Raw genomic sequence first — 20,897 nt, 5'->3', positions numbered from 1 at the left:
CAGGGACGGTGGAGCCTGGTGGGCTGCCGTCTAGGGGGTCGCACAGAGTCAGACATGACCGAAGTGACTTAGCAGCAGCAGCAGCAGCAGCTCCCTTCTGGCTAGAGCTGAAAGTTCCACTTCTGGGAGGGGATCAGGGGTCAGAACTGCCATCCCCCTGCAGGATGCCAGCTGAGAAAGGCAAAGGGCGTCTTGGGGCCCCTGGCACACCACGGGGAGGAGAACTGGGTCCCTTCTCCCTGACGCAGTCCTGAGACAGTGGTTCTCAAATGTGGGGTTTATATGGATCCCAAACTCCGTAACTATCCCTTCCCCCCATTCATCCCCCCTGGTAACCATTGGTCAGATCTCTAAGTCTGTGAGTCTGTTTCTGTTTTATAAATAAGCTCATTTGTATCATTTAAAATGGATAACGAACAAGGTCTTATTATACAGCACAGGGAACTCTGCTCTGTCATGTGGCGGCCTAATGGGAGGGGAGTTTGGGGGAGAAGGGATGTATGTATATGTATGGCTGAGTCCCTTTGCCTGAAACTATCACAACATTGTTAATCAGCTATACCCCAACACAAAACAAAAGTTTAAAAACAAATTAAGTAGGGCTTATGGGGATGGGGAGCCTGCATGTTCCACAAGCATGTGGGCTGGGGGTGTGGACCACCATCTGAGCGGTGCAGCCATGGAGGCCCGTGTCCCTCTGTGGCTGACCCCCTCCCCCTGCTGGCCTCTGTTCCCTCCAGGGAGGAGTGAAGGTTCTCATCACAGGCCCTTGGCAAGAAGCCAGCAATAATTACAGCTGCCTGTTCGACCAGATCTCAGTGCCTGCGTCCTTGATTCAGCCCGGCGTGCTGCGTTGCTACTGCCCAGGTGAGAGAGAAGGCCGCCTGTCTGCAGAGGCCATGGGGCCCCGGAGCACTGGGCTCTGGGTCAGCCGGGGGAGGAGGGCGACCTGGGGCAAGTTGTGGCATTTCTCTGGACCTCAGTTTCCTGCGCTATGAAGGAGTGAGTCCCAGATCAGCTATTAGAACGTCAATGAGACGGGGGCACAGGTGAGGTTGGCTGGGTTTTGAAGAGACCTTGATGGAGGACTATTTAGTCAACCCGCGAGCCAGGTGGCACGCCCAGGACTGGCCGCAGCGGGAAGCTCTAACCACTCTCCTCCACCTGAAGGGTGATGGGAGCTGGTGAGAGCATGGTAGGTGGAGGGGTCCAGACAGGAGCTACCTCTGGGGTTGGGGCCACACCGCAGCCCTCTCCAATGGCCCAAGCCAAGCAGAAGTCACAAGAACAAGAGCCCAGGCCATCCGGTCCACAGGGCCAGTCCCCTGGGACACAGAGCAGGTCCGAGAGGGATGGAGAAGACCCAGCAGGCCACGCGGGAGGGGGCGTCAAACTGAGAATAATCCGCACAAACTCCTTTTACACATTGGTGATTCCAGCTGCCCCGTGGCCAGAGGTACAGGCACGTGGTTTCCTTCCATTCTGGGGGGACAGTGCCCCCCCCACCCCGTGTGCTCTTCTGACGGCTCTGACCTTCCTCTTGCTCTGGCGGGGCTCATCATCGTCCACGTAGCTTGGTGTCCCTGTCTGGTCAACTTGCCCTTGACCTCCGGTCATCACTGCCTCCCCACTGGCCTGTGGGCTCCAGGAGGTCAGGGTCTGTGTCTTTTTTGGTCACCATGTGTCCCCCGGGGCTCGAAAAGTGCCTGGCATGTCACAGAAAGGGGGTGGATATCTACTCGAATCTGCTCATAGTTTTCTGTTCCCTGGGCTGGTGCTGACGTGACCCCTCCACCTGCCCTTCACAGATACCATTTGTCCCAGGGATGACCTGTCCGGCTGGCCCAGATGACAGACAGAGAGGCAGAGGAGGAGGTGGGTGGTGAGGGTGAAGAGTCCCACTCCATGTCATCTGAAGCCACGGTGACTACAAAAGCGGAGAGAGAGAGAGAAAGAGAGAGCTCCCTGTGGAGCTAGGGGTGGGGGGAAGAGAAGTGAGGGCGGGGGTCCCCAAGTCAGGAGTATAACTGGTCGGTGCCAGGGGCCTGGTTCACCTGGGGTGATCCAGCTTGAACCTCCGGCCACCCTAGATGTCTGCCTCGCCCCCACCATGCCCCCAACCTGGGGCTCCCAAGCTGACATGGAACATTCTTGTCTCTCCATCTCCCCACAAAGCCCATCAGAGCAGAAAGCCTGGCTTCAGGGCTGGGCTCACCGGCTCAGCTTCCACTTGAATACAGCAACCTCTTCACCACAAACACCCAGGGAGCCAGGGCTGCTGCCCCTGGCGGCCTCCCCTGCTGGCCCTGCCCCCACCGGCAGCCTGGCTGGCTCCCACTCGGTCCTGCTGCTCCCAGACTCCCAGCAGCCCTCCTGGGGCTGGAACACAGCCATCTGGATGTCAGCCAGCCTGGGCCAGCCTATCACAGCTCGGGGCGGCTTGTCGCTAATGCAGCCCCCAACTTCTGCTGGCGAGGGAGGGGGAGGGGGCAGCGTGTTATTAACCTACCCACTTATCACCTGCTGCTGGAACGGCACTGGCCCGACCTATAAATAGATACCACTTCCTGTACCTGGTTCTTGCCTGGCTGAGGACCCAGACCTTGCCTGTCCTGAGTTATCTGACCCCTCCGAAAAAAAATAAAAAAAGACCGGCCTTTGTGTGCCCTCTGGATGGTGTCCCAGGCCAGGACCTGGCAAACCCCGAGCGCTGGAGCAGTCACATCAGGCATCCCAGATCAGCCAGTTACCATGTGGTGGCTTGAGCCCTGGGGTTGACCTCTTGAGCCCCCTCTTTTGCATCTCTAAAAACCACCGACCAGATGGCAGAGGGGCTGAGAGGAGGGCAGGTTCAGGAAGTTTCAGGCTCACAGGCTCAATTCATGAAGCTTCTCATGAGTGAGGCCTTGCTCTTTCTGTCCTCAGCAGCAGGTAGGGGACTGGGGAGAGGGGTCCATGGCTGTTTAGGTCTCAGCAGGCAGTTCTTCTGGACCCAGAGCATCTCTGGGTCCCCAGAGCAGGCAGCTTGCAGGAGAGTCTGCCTAGGCCACTATGTCTCCCAGTGGCTCAGGCTCCCCTAGCATCCTGCATCTTGGACCCAGGGAGGCTCAGACAGCCTGAGAGCCAGGGGACCTGCCCTGTTCTACCCCTGACCACAAAGAGGGAGATCCTGTTTAGACATCCCTCTTTTGAGGCCCAAATGGAAACATGTCACTCTGTAAAACAGCCCTGGTTTTTGCACTCATTCATTCATCAAGCAGTTTGCCAGGAACTGGTAGGTACCTGGAATGGAGGCCAAGACCCAGCCCCTAACCCTGACCTTGACCCCAAGGAACTCTCAGTCAGAAAGGAGTCGGTCATGCAAACAAGCTGCACCCTGGCTTGGGGGATGATGCTGGTTGCTTGGACACCTCTGCCCTGGGTCTCCCAAAGGCTCAGGGAAATTGCAACTGATCTTAAAGGAAGGACACTTGAAAGGAGAACCAAACTGGCCTTGCTGACAAGAAGGCCTCAGAGGCTTGTGAGCACAAGCCAGGCCACCTGAGGAACTAGAATGGGAGAAGGGGGCACAGGGGGTGCAAATTGCCCCCGCCCACCGGCCTGGTGCATGTGCCAGGCAACACGGATGGAGAGACTTGACCCTGACCAAGAACACTGTTCTTCTGGTCAGCTCCCCCTCCATCACTGGCTGCAGAAGACACAGGCATAGAAACCCTCCTGCAAGTTCCAGGAATGTTCCAAGGTCACAAGGGAAACAACCAAGTCAGGCCACTGAGCCGAAGTGAAGCAGCAGTGAAAGAGGACTTGAGACTTAGGAAGGGCAACCCAGGCTCAGAAGAAGATGAAGGACTCCCCTCCCACCCAACCCCCGCTGCCAACAACAAGAAGACTTTGTTTTGGGACTTTCAGACAGCCCCATGCTGGAGTCCTTGGAATCAGTCACTTCAGTTCAGTCCCTCAGTCGTGTCTAACTCCTTGTGACTCCATGGACTGCAGCACACCAGGCTTCCCTGTCCATCACCAACTTCTAGAGCTTGCTCAAACTCATGTCCATGATGCCATCCAACCATCTCGTCCTCTGTCATCCCCTTCTCTTCCTGCCTTCAATCTTTCCCAGCATCAGGGTCTTTTCCAATGAGTCAGTTCTTCCCATCAGGTGGCCAAAGTAGTGGAGCTTCAGTTTCAATATCTGTCCTTCCAATGAGTATTCAGAGTTGATTTCCTTTAGGATTGACTGGTTTGATCTCCTTGCAGTCCAAGGGACTCTCAAGAATCTTCTCCAACACCACAGTTCAAAGGCATCAATTCTTTGGCGCTCTCTCCTGGTGTCCTTGGAGGCACCAAAGGCAAAATGAAGTTCAAAATGAGATGAGCAGGGCCTCCCTCAGTGGTAAAGACTCTGCCTGCCAATGTAGGAGACTCGGTTCAATCCCTGATCCTGGAAGATTCCACATGCCAAGGAGCAAATAAGCCCGTACACCACAACTACTGAGCCTGTGTTCTTGGGCCCGGGAGCCACAACTACTGAAGCTTGAGTGCTGCAACTACTGAAACCCTCACACTTAGAGCCCGTAGTCTGCAATAAGAGAAGTCACCGCAGTGAGAAGTCCACCCATCGCAACAAAGAGAAGCCCCCTCTCACCACAACTAGAAAAAGCCCACAAAGTAATGAAGACCCAGCACAGCCAAAAAAACAAAACAGAACAAAAAACCGTGTTCCCCCTGCATATCTTCTTTCCTCCCATCATTTAAAAAAAAAAAGAAGAAGATGAGTGAGTGCACTGTGTTTTTAAGCAATTCATTCAACAAACACCTATTGAGAGACTGTAACAGTCCAGGCACTGACCTTGACCCCGGACATAAAGAGGAGATCAGAACAGACCAGAGCTCATCTCTCCTGGAACTTACATTCTACTTCAGGAGACAAAAAAAAAAACAAGGAAACAAAGAAATAGCCAGGGTAACTGGAGAAAATGATACCAGGACACTAGAATATGATAATGCATTAAGAGAAGTTCCTTTGGACAGACTGATGAGGGAAGGCCTCCCATAGGCTGGGACATTAGGCTGGAACCTGAATAATGAGATGCACCCAGTCCCGGGAAGAGTTGGAGAAAAGCCTCCAGGCTGTGGGCAAAGGAAGTGCAAAGGCCCTGAGGCAGGAACAGGTTGGGTAAGTTGAAGAAATACAAAGGTGGGAGACAGCTAGGGTAGAGAAGATGGCAGGGTCCAAATCATGTCCCACCTTCTGAGTCACAAGAAGGAGTCTGATTTGGTTTTATCTGCAATGGAAGCCACTCATTTTAAGTGGGGAGTGGCCTGATCTAAATTATGTCTTTGAAAGATGATTTGGGGTGGGGAGTTTCTTGGCAGTCTAATGGTTAAGAATCCACATTGAAATGCAGGGGATGTTGCTTCAAGCCCTGGTCGGGGAACTAAGATCCCACGTGCTGTAGGGCAACTAAGCCTGCGAGCTGCAACTACTGAGGCTGTGAGCCACAGAGAGTCCACATGCTGCAACAAAAGATTCCTCATGACGCAACGCAGATGCCTGTGCCACAACTGAGACCCAATGCTGCCAAACAAAGAACAAAAAACCCTTTTTTAAAAAAAATCAAAGATTATTCTGGGTGTGTGGAAGAATGGATTGTAGGGGGGATAGAAGGAAGCAGAGAAACCACAGGAAGCAGCAGAGGGGTAATCCTTCCCAACTTAAGGAGGAGGGCTCTCCCGGGGAACACACTCCCACCTGTGTCCTTTGGAGGCTCCCGAGTGTGGCCCCCCAACACCATCCCAGCAGGGACAGGTGGGTCTCAGGTGTGCTGAGGATGCCCTGGGCAGGAGGCTAATGCAGGAGTCCAGGCATCTGGGCAGGAAGAAGTGATGGCAGCCCGGGCTGGCATGGTGGCTGTTGAGATGGAGAGAAGTCAATGGACCCAGGACACTAATGGACTGAACGCAGGGGAAGGAAAGAATCCAAGTACCCTGAGTGATGGGCCTGTGTGCGTGGGACCGCTGGGCTGAGACCCAGGAGATGGTGACAGGTGCTCTCTGTTGCATCTCTCTGGGGACAGACAGGGCACCTTTGGATCTGCCACCATTCCAATGTCACTGCAGGCTGTGCATGTGCCAGGAGATGGAGGAAGATGAGCAGCGGAGGGGGAGGGCCTTCCAGCTGGAACATCTGGTGCAGGGAATCCTTGAACTCCCCAGGGCCAGCAAGGCGTGCTCAGAGGAGCAGAGCTGGAGGGTTCAGACGGATGAGCACTGACGCCCCGCCCTTCTGTTGGTGAACCAGGCAAATCACCAGGGAAGGTGACTACGAGCTCGGAGGTCTGCCCCGTGGACGTAGTTGGAACCTGGACTTGGCTGGGGCTCCCTGCCCAGGCAGGCACAGCAGGAGGTCCTGCAGGACACTGCCCCCCACCCACCCACCCACCACAGAGCCAGCTTGTGACCCGGATCTGAGGAGCCACACCAGGGCAGAAAGCACAGGGGGGACAATAAGACTGCGGGTCATCCTAGGGCAATGACTTCCTGAAGACCCACTCTGGGGACAATGATGTAACACCTCCACCTGGGATGGAGAGCTGTCACAAGTGGATGAGTTGGTTTTCCCACGGGAAGTGAGCCTACACCACCCGTCCTCCCAGGGAAGCCAGAGCCTTCCTTTGCCCCCGGGAGCAGCTGACTTGGACAGCTTCCTCCAAGCTAAGCTTCGGAAAACCAAGAGCCCAAACAGTAACACGATCCCTGGGTGCGTCCTCCCTGGAAACCTGTCCTGGGGAGGCCCCAATCGCTGCTTCCAGACAAGCAGGGCAGAGAGCACAGAACCCTGTTGTCTCCCAGTGGAGGTGGGGGGACGAGGCCTGGAGGGGCAGAGCAGCCCACAGAGCCCCACCGGCCCCCAAGACTTCAACAGCAGCCTCTCCCCCAGAAACAAAGCAGGTCTCTGCCCGAGGCCGGGAGACAGTGAGAATGTCCCATGCATTACTCAACCAGAAGTTTTCACTGGGCCCTGTACTGGGGTCAGAACAGCTGCTGAGGCCCATAAGGGCCTGTCTTTCCAAAGTTTCATGTCCAGGCATTGATAGGGAGGCACAAGCTTCCTGCCAGCCCCCAGCCCAGCCCCCACTGGACTCAGAGTAACAGGCACAGACGAAGCCCTTGCCTCTATTAGGGAGGCAGAACTTCTGAAAATACAAGGCAGGCCATGCTAAGTGAGTCAGGACATGCTTGCAGGAAAGGACCAAACAGAAATGAGCACAAAGGAACCCAAAGGAAATGCTGGACCTGAACCCAACCTCTCCCCCCAGGATGGACTGGAGGGGGAGGACTCAGTCAGCCATGCGGTGGAGTGGAGGACCGTTCATTCATCCATTCACTAATTCATTCAACAAATCTGTACTGAGCTCCCAGTCCCTGTCCTCCCGACAGGGCAGGGGAGCAAACAGGCATTGACAAACTAGAGTGATCAAGGGGCAATGGCTGAGTGCAGCCCCCAGAAAAGCCTTCTAGTAGAAGCAGCACTGCATTTTGGCCTCGAGGAATGAGCAGGCCCAGACAGGGCTAATCCATGAGGAACAGAGGGAAGCGGCTCCTCCAGGCCCTGGGGTGGTACACAAGGTGGGGGGGGGGAGGGGTCCGTGCCCCACCCCCACCCCTGCCCTGACTGGTCTTTCTTTTGCTTTCAGCCCATGACACTGGTCTTGTGACCCTACAAGTTGCCTTCAACAACCAGATCATCTCCAACTCGGTGGTGTTTGAGTACAAAGCTCGGGCCCTGCCCACACTCCCGTCCTCCCAGCACGACTGGCTGTCACTGGACGGTAAGAAGGGCATTCGGGTCACCTTGCCAAGCCCCAAGGGAAAGGGACACCTGGGAACCCTGAGCACAAGGCGTGAGAAAGGAGGAAGCACCCAGGTGTCCTGACTTCTGCTTGGGGCCCAAGTCTCACCTGGTGAGACTCACCTTAATCTCAGCATTTCCCTGGGACACAATGAGTCTGTGAGCTTGGGCCCAGGGCCTACCAGGGGATCTGAGCAGCCAGACAAACCCCCAAGTTGCTGAGCCTCTCTCAACAGCCCCGGAGCAGCCAGGTCCAAGCATCCTCTACCGCCCCACCACCACCGACCCAGGGCAGTTCCTGGAAGCAGAGGGGCTCCTGGAGGCCATCGCCAAGCCCTGAGCCTCTCAGAGGTGAGGCCAGGGGAAGGCAGCCCATGGTGGGCTTCTTTCTGATTCCAAGGCTGGACTTCGGGGCTGTGTGCCCAGTGCTTCTGCCTTTTAGAGCCCATAAGCCAAACCTTCTTATGGAAACTCTTCCCCACCCATCACTCCTGCATCTAGGCTATTTTTACTTTGGCTTCTGCCCTGTATAGGCTTCCCAAGTGGCACAGTGGTAAAGAACCCGCCTGCCAATGCAGGAGATGCAGGTTCGATCCCTGGGTCGGGAAGATCCCCTGGAGTAGGAAAGGGCAACTCATTCCAGTATTCTTGCCTGAAAAACTCCATGGACAGAGGAGCCTGGCGGGCTACAGTCCATGGGGCTGCAAAAGAGTTTGATATGACTGAGCGATTGAGCTCGCACGGTCCTGTAGGGCATCTGACACAAGCCCAGGATCACCTTCAGGGCTGAGGGTGGAGGGCCAGGGAGCCCCCGGTGGCTCCAAGGGAGGAGGCTGGATATGACGGCCGAGGCTGCTTCTCTAGGAGCAGCTGCCTTGCTCCATAGGGGTGGCGGGGGGTTAAGGAGGAGGGCGCTAAGGTCAGAGACTGCCCTTCCATGCCTGGACATGCCCAAGGGAAGCTCCGAAATTGGCTGGAGGGCTGAGCTGATGGTCTTCTCTGGACAGAGACAGAATGAGAAGAATGACCGAACCTGCCCTTCGTATCAGGGCAGCTGCAGAGGTACCCGTCTGTGGGATCCCTTGCTGGAGACCATGCCAACTCAAGGTGTTAGGTCTCAGCTAAGCTCACCCAGGACCTTCTGTAGGGTCAGTTCCTTAAGCTCCCCTCCCCCATCCACAGCAGCCCTTTGCCTTCTCCCCTCTCAGACCTCCACTTGCTGCTGGCCACTGGAGGATCTCTGGGCATGGGTACATGCCTTGGCAGCCTTCCTGAGCCACCCAGGGTGTAAACCTCAGCCTCATCACAGCCCTGGCCCCAGAAGGGACAGGGTGCCTGGCAGCCACCCCAGCCACTGAACCCTCTGAGCTGTTCCCAGAGGTGGCTTTGGGTCAGCAGGCATCTGCGCCTGGCAGTGGCTGCCTGGGAGCACCAGGCTGGCCTTGGCAGCCACCCTGGCCACGGCCACAGCCAGCCAGATGACCCGCAGGATGTAACGGAGAAGGGCAGGGTGACCAGGGGCTCCCGTTCAGGAAATCCGGTTTCAGTTTTGCAGAACAAATGGGAAAGGAAACAGGGAACTCTGCAGAGCCCTGGCTCTCCCTCAGTGACCAGGTCACCTCCAGGGTGACTGAAGGATGCTGGGACCAGTCAGTGTGGGACCCGCCTGGGAGATGGAGCACTTCCGAGAGCCAAGTCCAGCCAGGCAGTGCCTCACCTTGGAAGCACAGGAAATATCAGCTGCCCCCTGCCTCCCAGGGGGAAAGACAGAGAGCCAGCTATCCAGGAGGGTGCCTGCAGGGGAAGATGCTATGACAGGAACCATGGGGAAGGGAAGCCACCTTAACTGCTCCATGAGAAGCACACTCCTGAGTCCTCGGCCAAGCTGGACACTGCTCCTCAGCAGCCCCCTCTGCAGGGACTTGGAGCTCTGACCTCCCTAGGCCTCCGGTTGAAATAAACATCCCCCAGCCCCTGGCAGAATACACAGGAGAGATGACAGGAGGTGGGGCAGGGATAAGGCAGGACCACCCCCAGACAGAGAATAGATGGGGACCTGGAAGGACCCCGTGAATCTCCTTCCCTTTAGGCTTGACCAGGCATCCTTTCAATAGTGGGAGGCGAAAGGGGTCCAGAGCACAGGAACCATGAGACCCCCCCCCCCATCCTGCCAGGGTAGAGGAGTAAAGCGTCCTTCTCCTAGTTCTCCACCCCCTCAATGAATGTAAGTGACTAAGCCACCCTCATTTATCCAGCCCGATAAATAATAACGAGGGCGGGGGTCGGGGGTCAGCCACAGCGCCCGGGGCATAATCCTCTCAGTGCAGAAAGGACGGCTGGGACAGCCCAGAGGGTGGGGGTCCCCGGTGCTCTGGCCAACCCTGTGACCCGGCGGTGGAGAAGTGTGTCGCAGACGATGCCGCAGCGGCCAGGCTGTGTGAAGCCTTCCTTTCGGCTCCCCTCCCCTCGGGTTCCGCAGCTCCTCGGCTCAGCCCCTCCCGCCCCCACGGTTACCGGGCAAATTCTGTTAGAGCCGCGGGGACGTGCGGGCGCGCGCGCTGCGGCGACAGGGAGGGGCGGCGGCGGAAAGGGAAGGGGCGCGGGGACCGCAGCGCCTGGCAAACTGGGGCGCGGCTGCGTGCACACACACGGGCGCACACACACGCATGCACACACGCACGCTTGCACACCCGGCGCAGCTGCAATGCAGTGGCCCTGCGCGAAGCGGCGGGCAAGCTGCGCCCGCCCCCGCCCCGCGGACTGCGGCACCGCTCGGCCCTGGCCCGCTGCGGGGAGAGAGCGGGGACGCGCGGCCAGGGCTGCGCGCTCCCGTGCCGGCGGCCGCCTCCGGAGGCGCGCGTTTCTGGACCCAGCCCCCGCCCCACGTCAGTTGCCCTGCTCGCGATCCCGGGGGCGCTCTTTGCCCCTCCCCCATCCCAGAGAGGGAGAGTTGTTTGGGAAGAAAATTTCTGCTTTCGTTTGTTTAAAATATCGATTTGCTTGCCAAACTGAAGACTGGGTGGGGGACGCGGACAAGGAATCCGCACGCGCAGCGGCCGCAGCTGGGGCGCAGCCTTTGTCTGAGCAGCCAGAGCGAGTGGGAGGCGATCGTCCCCGCAGGGGGTCATCTGCGCAGGGGCTCCGCGTCCCCCAAATCTCAGCTGGACACTGCCATCCAAGCGGAGACCGCGCATGGAAACGGGGGAGGGGGAGAACCGGGAAGAGCCGCAGCCGCAGGCATCTACCGGCTCCAGGCCGACTTTGGGGAGCGCAGCCCCTGGGGTCGCGGGTGCTGCATCGCTTCCCCCAGACCTAGGGGCCTCCACCCCCCAACTCCCGCCCCGCACTGTGAGCTCTAGAGGGGGCACAGGTCCTGTGTGCCTGGCCCCCCTGCCTAGAACAGGCTGGCAGATTGCGGGCCACAGTTCCTATCTGTCTTAGGGATGATTGCGTGAATGAATGAAGTGCCACGGGAAACATCAAGAGAGCTACATCCAGCGCGGTGCTCAGGAAGGCTTCGCGGAGGAAGTGACTCTTCCGTTGAGACCTCCAGCTTGAGCAGGCAGCCAGGCTGGGAGGAATGGGAAAGAGCGGAGGGTGGGGAGCAGCAAGGATCCCAGGAGGTGCAACAGTCGCTTCCTTTACCCAAGGCGCTCAGGGAGCTACCAGTTTCACCGTTTCCTCTCCCAGAGATTCAGACTCAGAGCAAATTTCCACAGGTTGCTTGCCCCAGGACCCCAGGGTGTTCTGGGGCGGGCCAGCCGTGCATTTGGGGAGCAATGGGACCTCTTCCAGACTAGAGGCAGTCAAGCAGCCAGTTTACCCTGGAGACCATTTCGGGAAGGCCTCTGGGAAGTGTCACTCCTGCCTGCCTCGGGTCCAGTGTAGACAGCCAAGGCTCTGCTGAGTGTGGGGAGGAGGTGCTGTATGTTTAGATGGCCTCAGCTAGGCCTGTGTTTGCAAAAAGCATAAACCCAGGTGGCTTGATCCTGCAGCTCTAGAACCGAGGGGATGGGGCTCACATCTGGTCAAGGACCCTGGGACACCTTTAAGTAACCCCGTCCCTGGAATTTCGAGGTGCTGGTTCTCTCCTCTGCAACCAGCTGATGCTCCCCAAGGCCCTGGCCCCACCCCCACCTGCTGGGCCCCTCTCCAAACCCCACTAAGCAGCTTATTCTTAGACTCTATTTTCAATTGTCTCTGGGTGGCTGAGCCTCCTGCCCTGGTGAGAGGATTGAAGGGAGGCGTGGATGCAGCTTTCTTGGGTTCAGCCGGCCAGCCATCTGGGCAGGTCTCCTGCTGACCTTCAGTAGGGGAAGGACCTTGTCATCTGAGGCAGAGCGGTGAGCAGTAGCTCTCATTTCATCCCCTAGGGGCCTGCTTCGGGGGCAGGGCAGACACCCTGGCAACTTGTGGTCCAGGTCACCAGGCCCAGTAAGCATACCCAGTAAGCCAGCCTCTGGGGCAGCCGGGCTCCGGATTAGAAGTGTGGAAGATGGGAGCCTTGCCCCTCTGTAAGGAGGTGGAGAGAAGAAAAAGCAGGATTTGGTCTCCCTGTTTGGCCTTCTGTGACCAAACCTTCACTGTTATTAGATAGAAGGTGTGTAGCTGGGATGGTCCCCAGCTCTGTCCACCTCCCCTCACCTCCCAGCCACCTGTCCCTGGCCTGTGGCCATGCTCCTGCCAGCCTCTCCCCTGCCGGCTGGTTTCTAATAGCAGCCTCCACCCACCAGGAGTGGAAGACCACACTCTGACCCTGAGGTCAGAGGCACAGCCCAGTGGCAACAGGAGGGGCCATTCCAGCTGTGAGACTGGCCCCAGGAAGCTTCTGGATGCTTCCTGCCCCCATGGGGACATTCCAGGGCTCTCTGATGTGTGTACCTTGCTGGCTCCTCCTGGCCTGGCTCCCTCCCTCCTGCAGGTTCCCCAGCCCACCTCCCAGCCACCCTCCTCTGGGCCTATTGCGTGAGAAACCAGCAACAAGGGAGAACATCCACAGAGCTTATCAGAAAACGCATCACTTCTACCAGATGATGGGGGGCAGGGGAGGAGCACAGGGTAAGTAATCTAGTTGTAACTAATTTGAAAGGCCACTGTTTTTTACTAAAACAAAGGTTTGTTTCATGGAGTAGAATACAAAATTCAGGAGAGTCTCTCAGATCAGACATAGAGCATCTGTGAATGGTCTTGACTTCGGACAGTGCCTGAATTACAGGCTGAGTTGGTGCCCGAGGGGGGTCCATGCCCTCCTCCTCTGGGAGCACTCTGCACAAACTTCGGAGGCTTGGACACAGGGGTCTGCTCTGTAAGTAAGAAGAAGCATTGCCTGGAATCTTCTGGCATTCACCTACACTGGGGTCTGCGGCGTGCCAACGTGGTTAGCTCTCGGGTCTCTGGGTGTTTCTTTGCACAGCAGAGACCTAAGAGATAAGATGGCAGTGGCAGAAAAAAGCTGTACTTGGGTCTTGAAGCTCAGTGGCCAGAAGGACCTCTGGTCTGAGCTGCAGCTCAGCCAGGGCCTCGCTCCCTCCTCCTCATCAGTGTTCTGTCCTTTGTGGGGTCCGCGCCATTACAGACTGGGGTGGGTGTCAATCCTTAGCCCTCCTTAGGCAGAAACCAAGGGGCCCGGTACTCAGATGCCCCCAGGGGATGTGATCTCCCGTGGTTTACAGCCCGGGCCACACCGAATGGATCTGTGTAGAGTTCTCTGTGTAGCAGGGATGGGTCACCTTGGGGCTGGGCCGCAGCCGCCTCCCTGCAGCAGTGACGAATGGTGCCCTGCAGAGAACCGGCAAGCCCAGCATCTGCAGAGGCTAGGGAGGCAGTCTCTGCATCCTTGTCCTGGCTGCTGGGGCAGGAAGCAGAGTAAAACCCATGGGGGAAGCCCTGGAGCTCAGGCAGACGTGGCCACTCTCACAGGGTCAGCTTCCCAGCCACCTGGGGGAGGGAGGTGGCGGGGCATAGGTGGCTCATCCTGAGGCCTGAAGGTGGGAGGTTCGACTCCTGACGACCAACATCAACCAACTCATCCTTGACCGTTGCATGAGGTTCTCACTGATACCATAACAAATGGCCACAGACTTGGGGACTTAAAGTACAAACATAGTTTCTTGAATTCTAGAGGCTGGAAGTTCAAAATCAAGGTGTCAGCAGGGCCACACTCCCTGAAGGCTGTAGGGGAGAATCCTTCTTACCTCTTCCAGCTTCTGGTGACCACCAATGATCCTTGGTGCTCTTTGGCTGGTAGCAACATAACTCTAATCACTGCCTCCATCATCAGATGGCATCTTCTTTCTCTGTATCTGTGTCTCTATTTTCTCCTTTTACAAGGACACCCATTTTTGGATTAGGGCCCCACCCAATCCAGTGAAGTTGTCTTAACTAGTTGGATCTGTTATTAACTAATTCACTATTGTTTAGTAGCTAAGTCATGTCCGAGACTGTGACCCCATGGACTGCAGCCCATCAGGCTCTGTCCACGGGATTTCCCAGGCAAGAATACTGGAGTGGGTTGCCATTTCCTTCTCCAGGGGAACTTCCTGACCCAAGGATCAAACCTGCATCTCCTGCATTGGCAGGGAGATTCTCTACCACTGAGCTACCTAGGAAGCCCAGCAGCACCTTGACTCAGCCCCAAATATTCTTGCACATCCTAATCAGGCTTCTGGCCTCTCATCTTGCCTCCTTCCACAAAGGTCATTCGTTCTTGCCTTGCCAGGCACTGCTCGGACTCCAGGGGCCCTTTCTTTTCCTGGAGTTCACATTTAGAGGAGGGAGAAAGATAATGAACACACACAGAGGAAATGTCAGAGCACTTACAACGGGTGGCCGCCTGGTAGAGGGCGGCCAGGGTGGCTGCTTGAGGTTAGGAGCCAGCAGAGGCCCCTCTGGGAGGATGCTGTGACAGGAAGGAGCCAGCTAGGCTGAGATCCTGGAAAGGACATCCCAGGTAGAGGGAACCACAGGAACAAAGTCACCTGGTGAGCTGGGGGACTTGAGGGGGCTGTGCTTTTAAGCAGAGTAAGGGGAGGCACAGCAGAAGGAGAAGGGACCCGGCCTGGGAGAGGGGCGGCCACCAGCCAAGGCAGGGAGCTGGGGCTTTATCCTGAGGACAGCGGGGTGGGGTAGGGGAGTTATAAGCAGGTGAGGGGACACACTCAGTTCTGTTTTCAGGATCCCTGCTGCCCCCAGCTGTCGTCTGGAGCATGAATTGTGACTCCACCCACAGGGAATCCACCCCAGATGCTCTGCATCTACGCAGGCGAGGGATAAGGGTGGTGCCAGTAAGGCTGGATGGTAAGTCACAGGAAACACAGTTTGGAGATATTTTGAGGGTAGAGCCAAGGACCCTGCTGATGATTTGAACATAGAGGATGAGAAGGAGAAGGATGTGTGTTGCCTAGATTTGGAGCTTAAACAACAGGGGTTGGGGACTCAGGGAATCACTTCCTGAGCTGGAGGAGTTTGCAGAAGCAGTGAAGTGGGAGAGAGGGGACTCTCGAGCAGGTTTTGGTCATGTTATGTTTGACAGGCTGTTAGAGTCACCAGGCAAACCATTGGGTTTGAAAGTCTGCAGGCCAGGGAAGGGTCCAGAATGGAGATAAACTTTAGATGTCATCTGCTCAGCAACAGAGTTTAAAGTCATAGGTCTGGGTGCAGGCAGTGAAAGTTGCTCAGCTGTGTTCGACTCTTTGCAACCCCATGGACTATACAGTCCGTGGAATTCTCCGGCCAGAATACTGGAGTGGGTAGCCTTTCCCTTCTCCAGGGGATCTTCCCAACCCAGGCATTGAACCCAGGTCTCCCACATTGCAGGCAGATTCTTTACCAGCTGAGTCACAAGGGAAGCCTGGGTCTGGGTGTGGTTGGCCATGAAGGAGGGCAGATAAAGGACAAGAGAGGGCATAGGGCCAAACATGGGCACCCCCAGTATTCTTTTTCTTTTTTTTTTTTTTTTTGCTGCTAGGCATTTGGGATCTAATTCCCTAACCAGAGATCGAACCCACTCCCCTGTATTGGAAGTGAGGAGTCTTAACCAGTGGACATCCAAGGAAGTCCATCCTGCAGTAATTGGATGTCAAGTGGAAAAGCTGCTAGCAAAGGGGCTGAAAAGAAGCACCCAGCAAGGCAGGAGGAAAACAGGGAGCATGTGACCATAGGGAGACCAGGAGAAGAGGGTGTTTCAAGAAAAGAGAAGTGGAAGCCTGTCAATGCCAGGAGTAGGGGAGCAGGGTATTCCAGGCTGAGCAAACCACATACAGAAAGACCCCAAGGCAGGAGGGAGCTCCTTGAGTTTACAGAACCCAGAAAAGTGGCTGAAAACTCCCAGAGCCTGTCTCTGAGCTCGGAGCCCTGGCCTTTCCCAGGCTGGGACAGGACAGGAAAAACCTGGCCCAGGAGACCTTGTGCCTCTACCCTCCTCGTGCTGCAAGAGAAAAGACCCTGGGCCCTGCCTTTCCTGTCTGGCCCTCTGGTGTTGGCCCAGCAAACCAGCACACAGGTCTGTGGTCCCTGGGGATGTCTTCCGGACTCAGGGAGGCATGCACACCTGCTCGAGTCCCAGGGACTGACTCCCTCCCAGTCACTCTCCACTGGGGTGTGGGAATGGAGGCAAATCCCAAGGCAGGAACAGAATGAGACTCATGTCCAACTGGCGTGTGGATGTCAGACCCGGTGGAGACGCCTCTTTGCCCCCATCACTTGTGGCTGGAATGCAGGAATCCTGTAGGTGGGCCCAATGGCTGCCCCTCAGGCCTGCTCAGGCAGCAATACCCTCACTCCTAAATCCATTACATCAGGCTCCTGTTATCAAACCACATCATTTGGACATGGGTCAGCTCTCCTCCAGAGGGCCTAAACTCAAAGAAAGACCTCTTGGTAAAGCTGGGATCCCAGAAAGACCAGCAGGCCTGGGGATATGGCCAGTTCGGGCCAGGGTTTTTCAGGCTTCCTTGGCCTTTCCTGGGATCCGGCTCCCAGAATGAACCTCCCTGGGAAAGACTAGAGGTGCTGATCTGCTGACTCAGCAGTAGGAACCAGGGTCCTGAGATGGGGCGGCCCAGGACAGCATCCGTCAGCAAAGAGAAGGGGCTGGGTGTGGAGTGGGTGCTGGTGCGGCCTCTGGGAGGAAGCCAGGTCCTGGAGTCCAGGAGCTGAGTGAGATGAGACCCCAGCCTCCCCCACGAGCCTTCCAGCTCCTCACAGGACTGAAAAGGCAAAATGGCCTCTGGCTGGGGCCCCATGTAAGGCTTCTCTTTTTAAAAACTCCTAAAAATACACGTTTCTGATCCCTTCCAAGCAGCCCAGTGACAGACCTTGTCTCCTGCCTCTGTGAAAACAGGACTTTCAGAATAGTCTGACAGGCTGGAGACCAGCTTTCTCCATTGCCAACATGCTCCACTCGTGAACTCAAAGTCCTTGTTTGAGGGGAAAAAAGGGATAGGCAGGCATGTGTCAGATGTTCTGTATTTAATAAGGGGAGAGATTTTTAAAAATCCGTGGCAGAGTGGACACACCAAAAACAGAATCTTCGAGAGACAGAACTTGAAATAAGCAGCTGTCACATCCTCCAACCTCCTCATCCTCGTGGAAGGAATCTGGGCCTGCAGAAGAGCAGTGATTGGCCACAAATCACTGTTGAATCAGGACAGACATCCTCCTGACTCTAGATCAGTGGGCCTGGCTTCCCCCACCCACTTCCCCTTCTCCATCCCACAGCCAGACTCAGACTCCAGGAGCTGCGATACAGGGCAGGTGAGAAACCAGCTGGCCAAGGCCCTGGGCCAGTTCCACCGGCAGAGGAACTCCAAGTTCCTCTCAGGGCTCCCGAGTGTCCTTTCTCCTGTCCGGGTCTGAGATGGGTCCTCACCCCATTTGGTGGTGCTGCTGATGTCTTGTGTCACACCAGAGGCACCAAAGCTGCATCCCTGGGTTTTGAGACGTGAAGGAGAACTGACAGACCTCTGAGCCACGTGATTATCTCTTTTAGCAAAACCTGCCTCTTGGCACAGAGCTGTCCAGCCAGGGGTTATGGTAGCTGACATCCAGCCAGGGGTTACTGTAGCTGACATCCATGTGCCACCAACTGCCAGGCCTTATCCATGAAGCGTTTACGTGTACTAACTCACTCAGACTTCCCAACGACCTATGAAGTTTCCCTGGAGAAGGAAATGGCAACCCACTCCAGTATTCTTGCCTGGAGAATCCCACGGACTGAGGAACCTGGCGGGCTACTGTCCATTGGGTCACAAAGAGATGGACATAACTTAGTCACTAAAGAACAAAACAACAAAGTCCCCATCATATAGATGGGGACTTAGACATGCAGTGAGCACGTGATGCAGAAAGAATCATACACAGGTGGTTTGACCCCATCCATCTGCTCTTTTTTTTTTTGGATCAACCCTCCTTTTATTTTTTATTTTTTTAACTTTATTTTGTATTGGAGTAGAGCCAGTTATGGGGCTTCCCAGGTGGTGCTAGTGGTAAAGAACTCACCTACCAATGTAGCAGACATAAGAGACCTGGATTCCATCCCTGGGTCAGGAAGATCCCCTGGAGAAGGAAATGGCAACCCACGCTAGTATTCTTGCATGGAGAATCCCATGGACAGAGGAGCCTGGTGGGCTACAGTCCACGGAGTCGCAGACTTGGACATGACTGAAGCAACTTAGCATACACTCAGTCGATTAATAATGTTGTGATAGTTTCAGGTGCACAACAAAAGCAAAGGGACTCAGCCATACATATACAAGTATCCATTCTCCCCCAAACTCCCCTCCCATCCAGGCTGCCACATAACATTGAGCAGAGTTCCCTGAGCTGTACAGTAGATCCTTCTTGGTTATCTGTTTTAAATATAGCAGTGCATATACGTGGCTCTCAACCCACCCATCTGCTCTTGACCTCATCACAATGGGAGTCTTCCTCTGGCCTCTTCTTCCTGCTGTAATTGTGCTGCATCTGCCAGAGGCCTGCAAAGCTAGAAACATCCTTTGTTCCTGCTTCTTTCTTCCCCATGATCCCCTCTCTACCAAGCCAAGAAGTTTGTAAGTGAAGACCTTTAAAACCCACAGGGCTTCCTCCTCCCATTTTCCGTTTCTTTGCCATTTTTATATTGCAGGCCTTGAGCATCACATCCCTGGGGCTGGAGCCTCCCCATTGGGAGGACTCCATTCCTGCTGCCACTTTCTCCACCACCACACCCATCCATGCTGCATCTCACTGATGTTCTCAGAAAAGATTGCCAGGCACCTGCTGTGTGCCAGGCGTGGTGCAAGGTGCTGTCCCCTGGAAGGGAAAGACCTGAAAACTGGTGACTGTAGCCCAGTGTCGCATGACGAGTCAGAGACGGAGGCAGGGCTGCCAGCAGCACCTGTGGGGAGGGGCGTGGCCACCTGGGAAGGTCAGGGTCAATCTGACCCCAGCACCCTTCCTAAGCTGACTTCAGCCTGTCTTTCTTGCCTCATCTTCCGCTCTCCCACCTCTGCCCCTACACAAGGCTCTCCCCTCTTCTCTACCAAAATACCCAGACTTCCCCAAACATACTGTACTGTTTCTCACTTCTGGGCCTTCACACATGCTCTTCCTTCTGGCCCCTCAGGGTTTTTTCCCCTGTGGTCACTTTAAAGAACTCTGGCTCTATTGAAAATTTCTACTCTAAGGCCTGTCTGCTCTGCAGGCTGACTTGCCCTCCCCTTCCCCCCCTCCCCGCCACTCAGGACGCCTTCTTTTTATTTGGCTTTCCCACTACCGTTTGTAAATTCCTCCCCTAGCAATTCTTTTTTTGTTATCATTTATTCACTAACTGGTGCTGGAACCCCCCACTGGATGCCAGATACTGGGCCAGGGCTGGAATCGGAACAACGGAATGGTTGAACAAGAGTAGATGAGGTCCCTGTGATGAAAAAAGTCAGAACTGACCACCAAGCCTGTGCGCAAGCAAGTCTGTGGGGAATTTGTGATGGAGGGTTAAGAGGAGATGTGTGTGGGTGGGGGGACTTCTTGAAGAAGTCACCCTTGAACTGAGATCTGAGGGAGGGACAGAAATTAACTCCATGAAGAGGGAGGGAAAAGCTCAGGGAACAGACAGCCCTGTGGTGGGAAGGAGCTTTGTAGGAAGCATGTGAGGGCTGTGGAGGTGGAGAGGGAGTGGGGATCAGACCAGACAGGTTAGAGGGACCCCCAGGTACCAGCCAGGATGAGAAGTACTGGCTTTATCCCCAAGGAGAGGAAAGCCAGGGAGGGTTGGAGGGGCAGAGACATGACCAAGTTTGCATTTTGAAAAGTGCTGTTGGCTGTTGGATGGAGAATGGATTGAAGGAGGGCCAGAGCAGGTGAGGGTAGACCAGTGAATCCTCCAGGTTTGAGATGATGCTGGATTTGGTGGTTCTGGAAAGAAGGGGGCAGTCAAGAGTGATTCAGGAGGTAGCATCAGTAGGACTTATAGATTGGTTAGGTAAGGGGGCTCCATGTTATTCACCCTGGAGGAAGACCTGTCATGAGTTGGGCTGAGTTTGCAGGGCCTTCTCCATGGGAGAAGTCAATAGCAAGTAAGTGGACTTAGGATCCATAGCTCAGAGAAGCATGTGGGCAAGGGATGTCTGTGACATGTCTGCATGGAGGTAGCATGGAAAGAAGTGGGTCAAGGGGTGTGGATGAAATTGACAAAGGGGAGAATCTAGCTGAGTCCTAAGGCCAAGGGTTTTTATCTTAATTATAAGCTTGCCCCAAGAGGCCATGAACACAGTACCTGCTCAATAAGTATTTCTTCAAGGGATAGATGGATAGATGGATGAGTGAATGGATGGATGGGTGAGTGGATGGATGAGTGAATGGATGGGTGGACAGATGGATGGATGGATGGGCAGGTGGATGGATAGATGGGTCGGTGGACAGCCAGTGATGTCTTTGTGACCATTGTCCTCATTGCTGACTGACTGAAGCTTTAGGCTGCATGGCCCCTGATGTCAAAAGCAGTTGTGGCAGGTACCATCAACTGACCAGGCACCATCAACCCCTTTTGGGTCTCTCCATCACTGGGCAAGCT

The 20,897-nt window shown here is 55.6% G+C and overlaps 1 protein-coding gene across 8 annotated transcripts in view; it reads left to right on the top strand.

Annotated features, from left to right (window-relative positions):
* LOC122707548 (calmodulin-binding transcription activator 1) overlaps positions 1–20,897 on the top strand; it is a 659,030-nt gene that overhangs the window by 568,465 nt on the left and 69,668 nt on the right. For all 8 annotated transcript variants that reach the window (XM_043923115.1, XM_043923116.1, XM_043923113.1 and 5 more), the window contains exons 7-8: positions 741–867; positions 7,695–7,829. In XM_043923115.1, the coding sequence (XP_043779050.1) occupies positions 741–867; positions 7,695–7,829 (262 nt within the window). The remainder of the gene's footprint in view (positions 1–740; positions 868–7,694; positions 7,830–20,897) is intronic.

The sequence above is a fragment of the Cervus elaphus genome, chromosome 14 (genome assembly GCF_910594005.1).
Source record: "Cervus elaphus chromosome 14, mCerEla1.1, whole genome shotgun sequence".
Taxonomy (NCBI): domain Eukaryota; kingdom Metazoa; phylum Chordata; class Mammalia; order Artiodactyla; family Cervidae; genus Cervus; species Cervus elaphus.
This window is presented reverse-complemented; position numbering and strand designations above follow the sequence as displayed.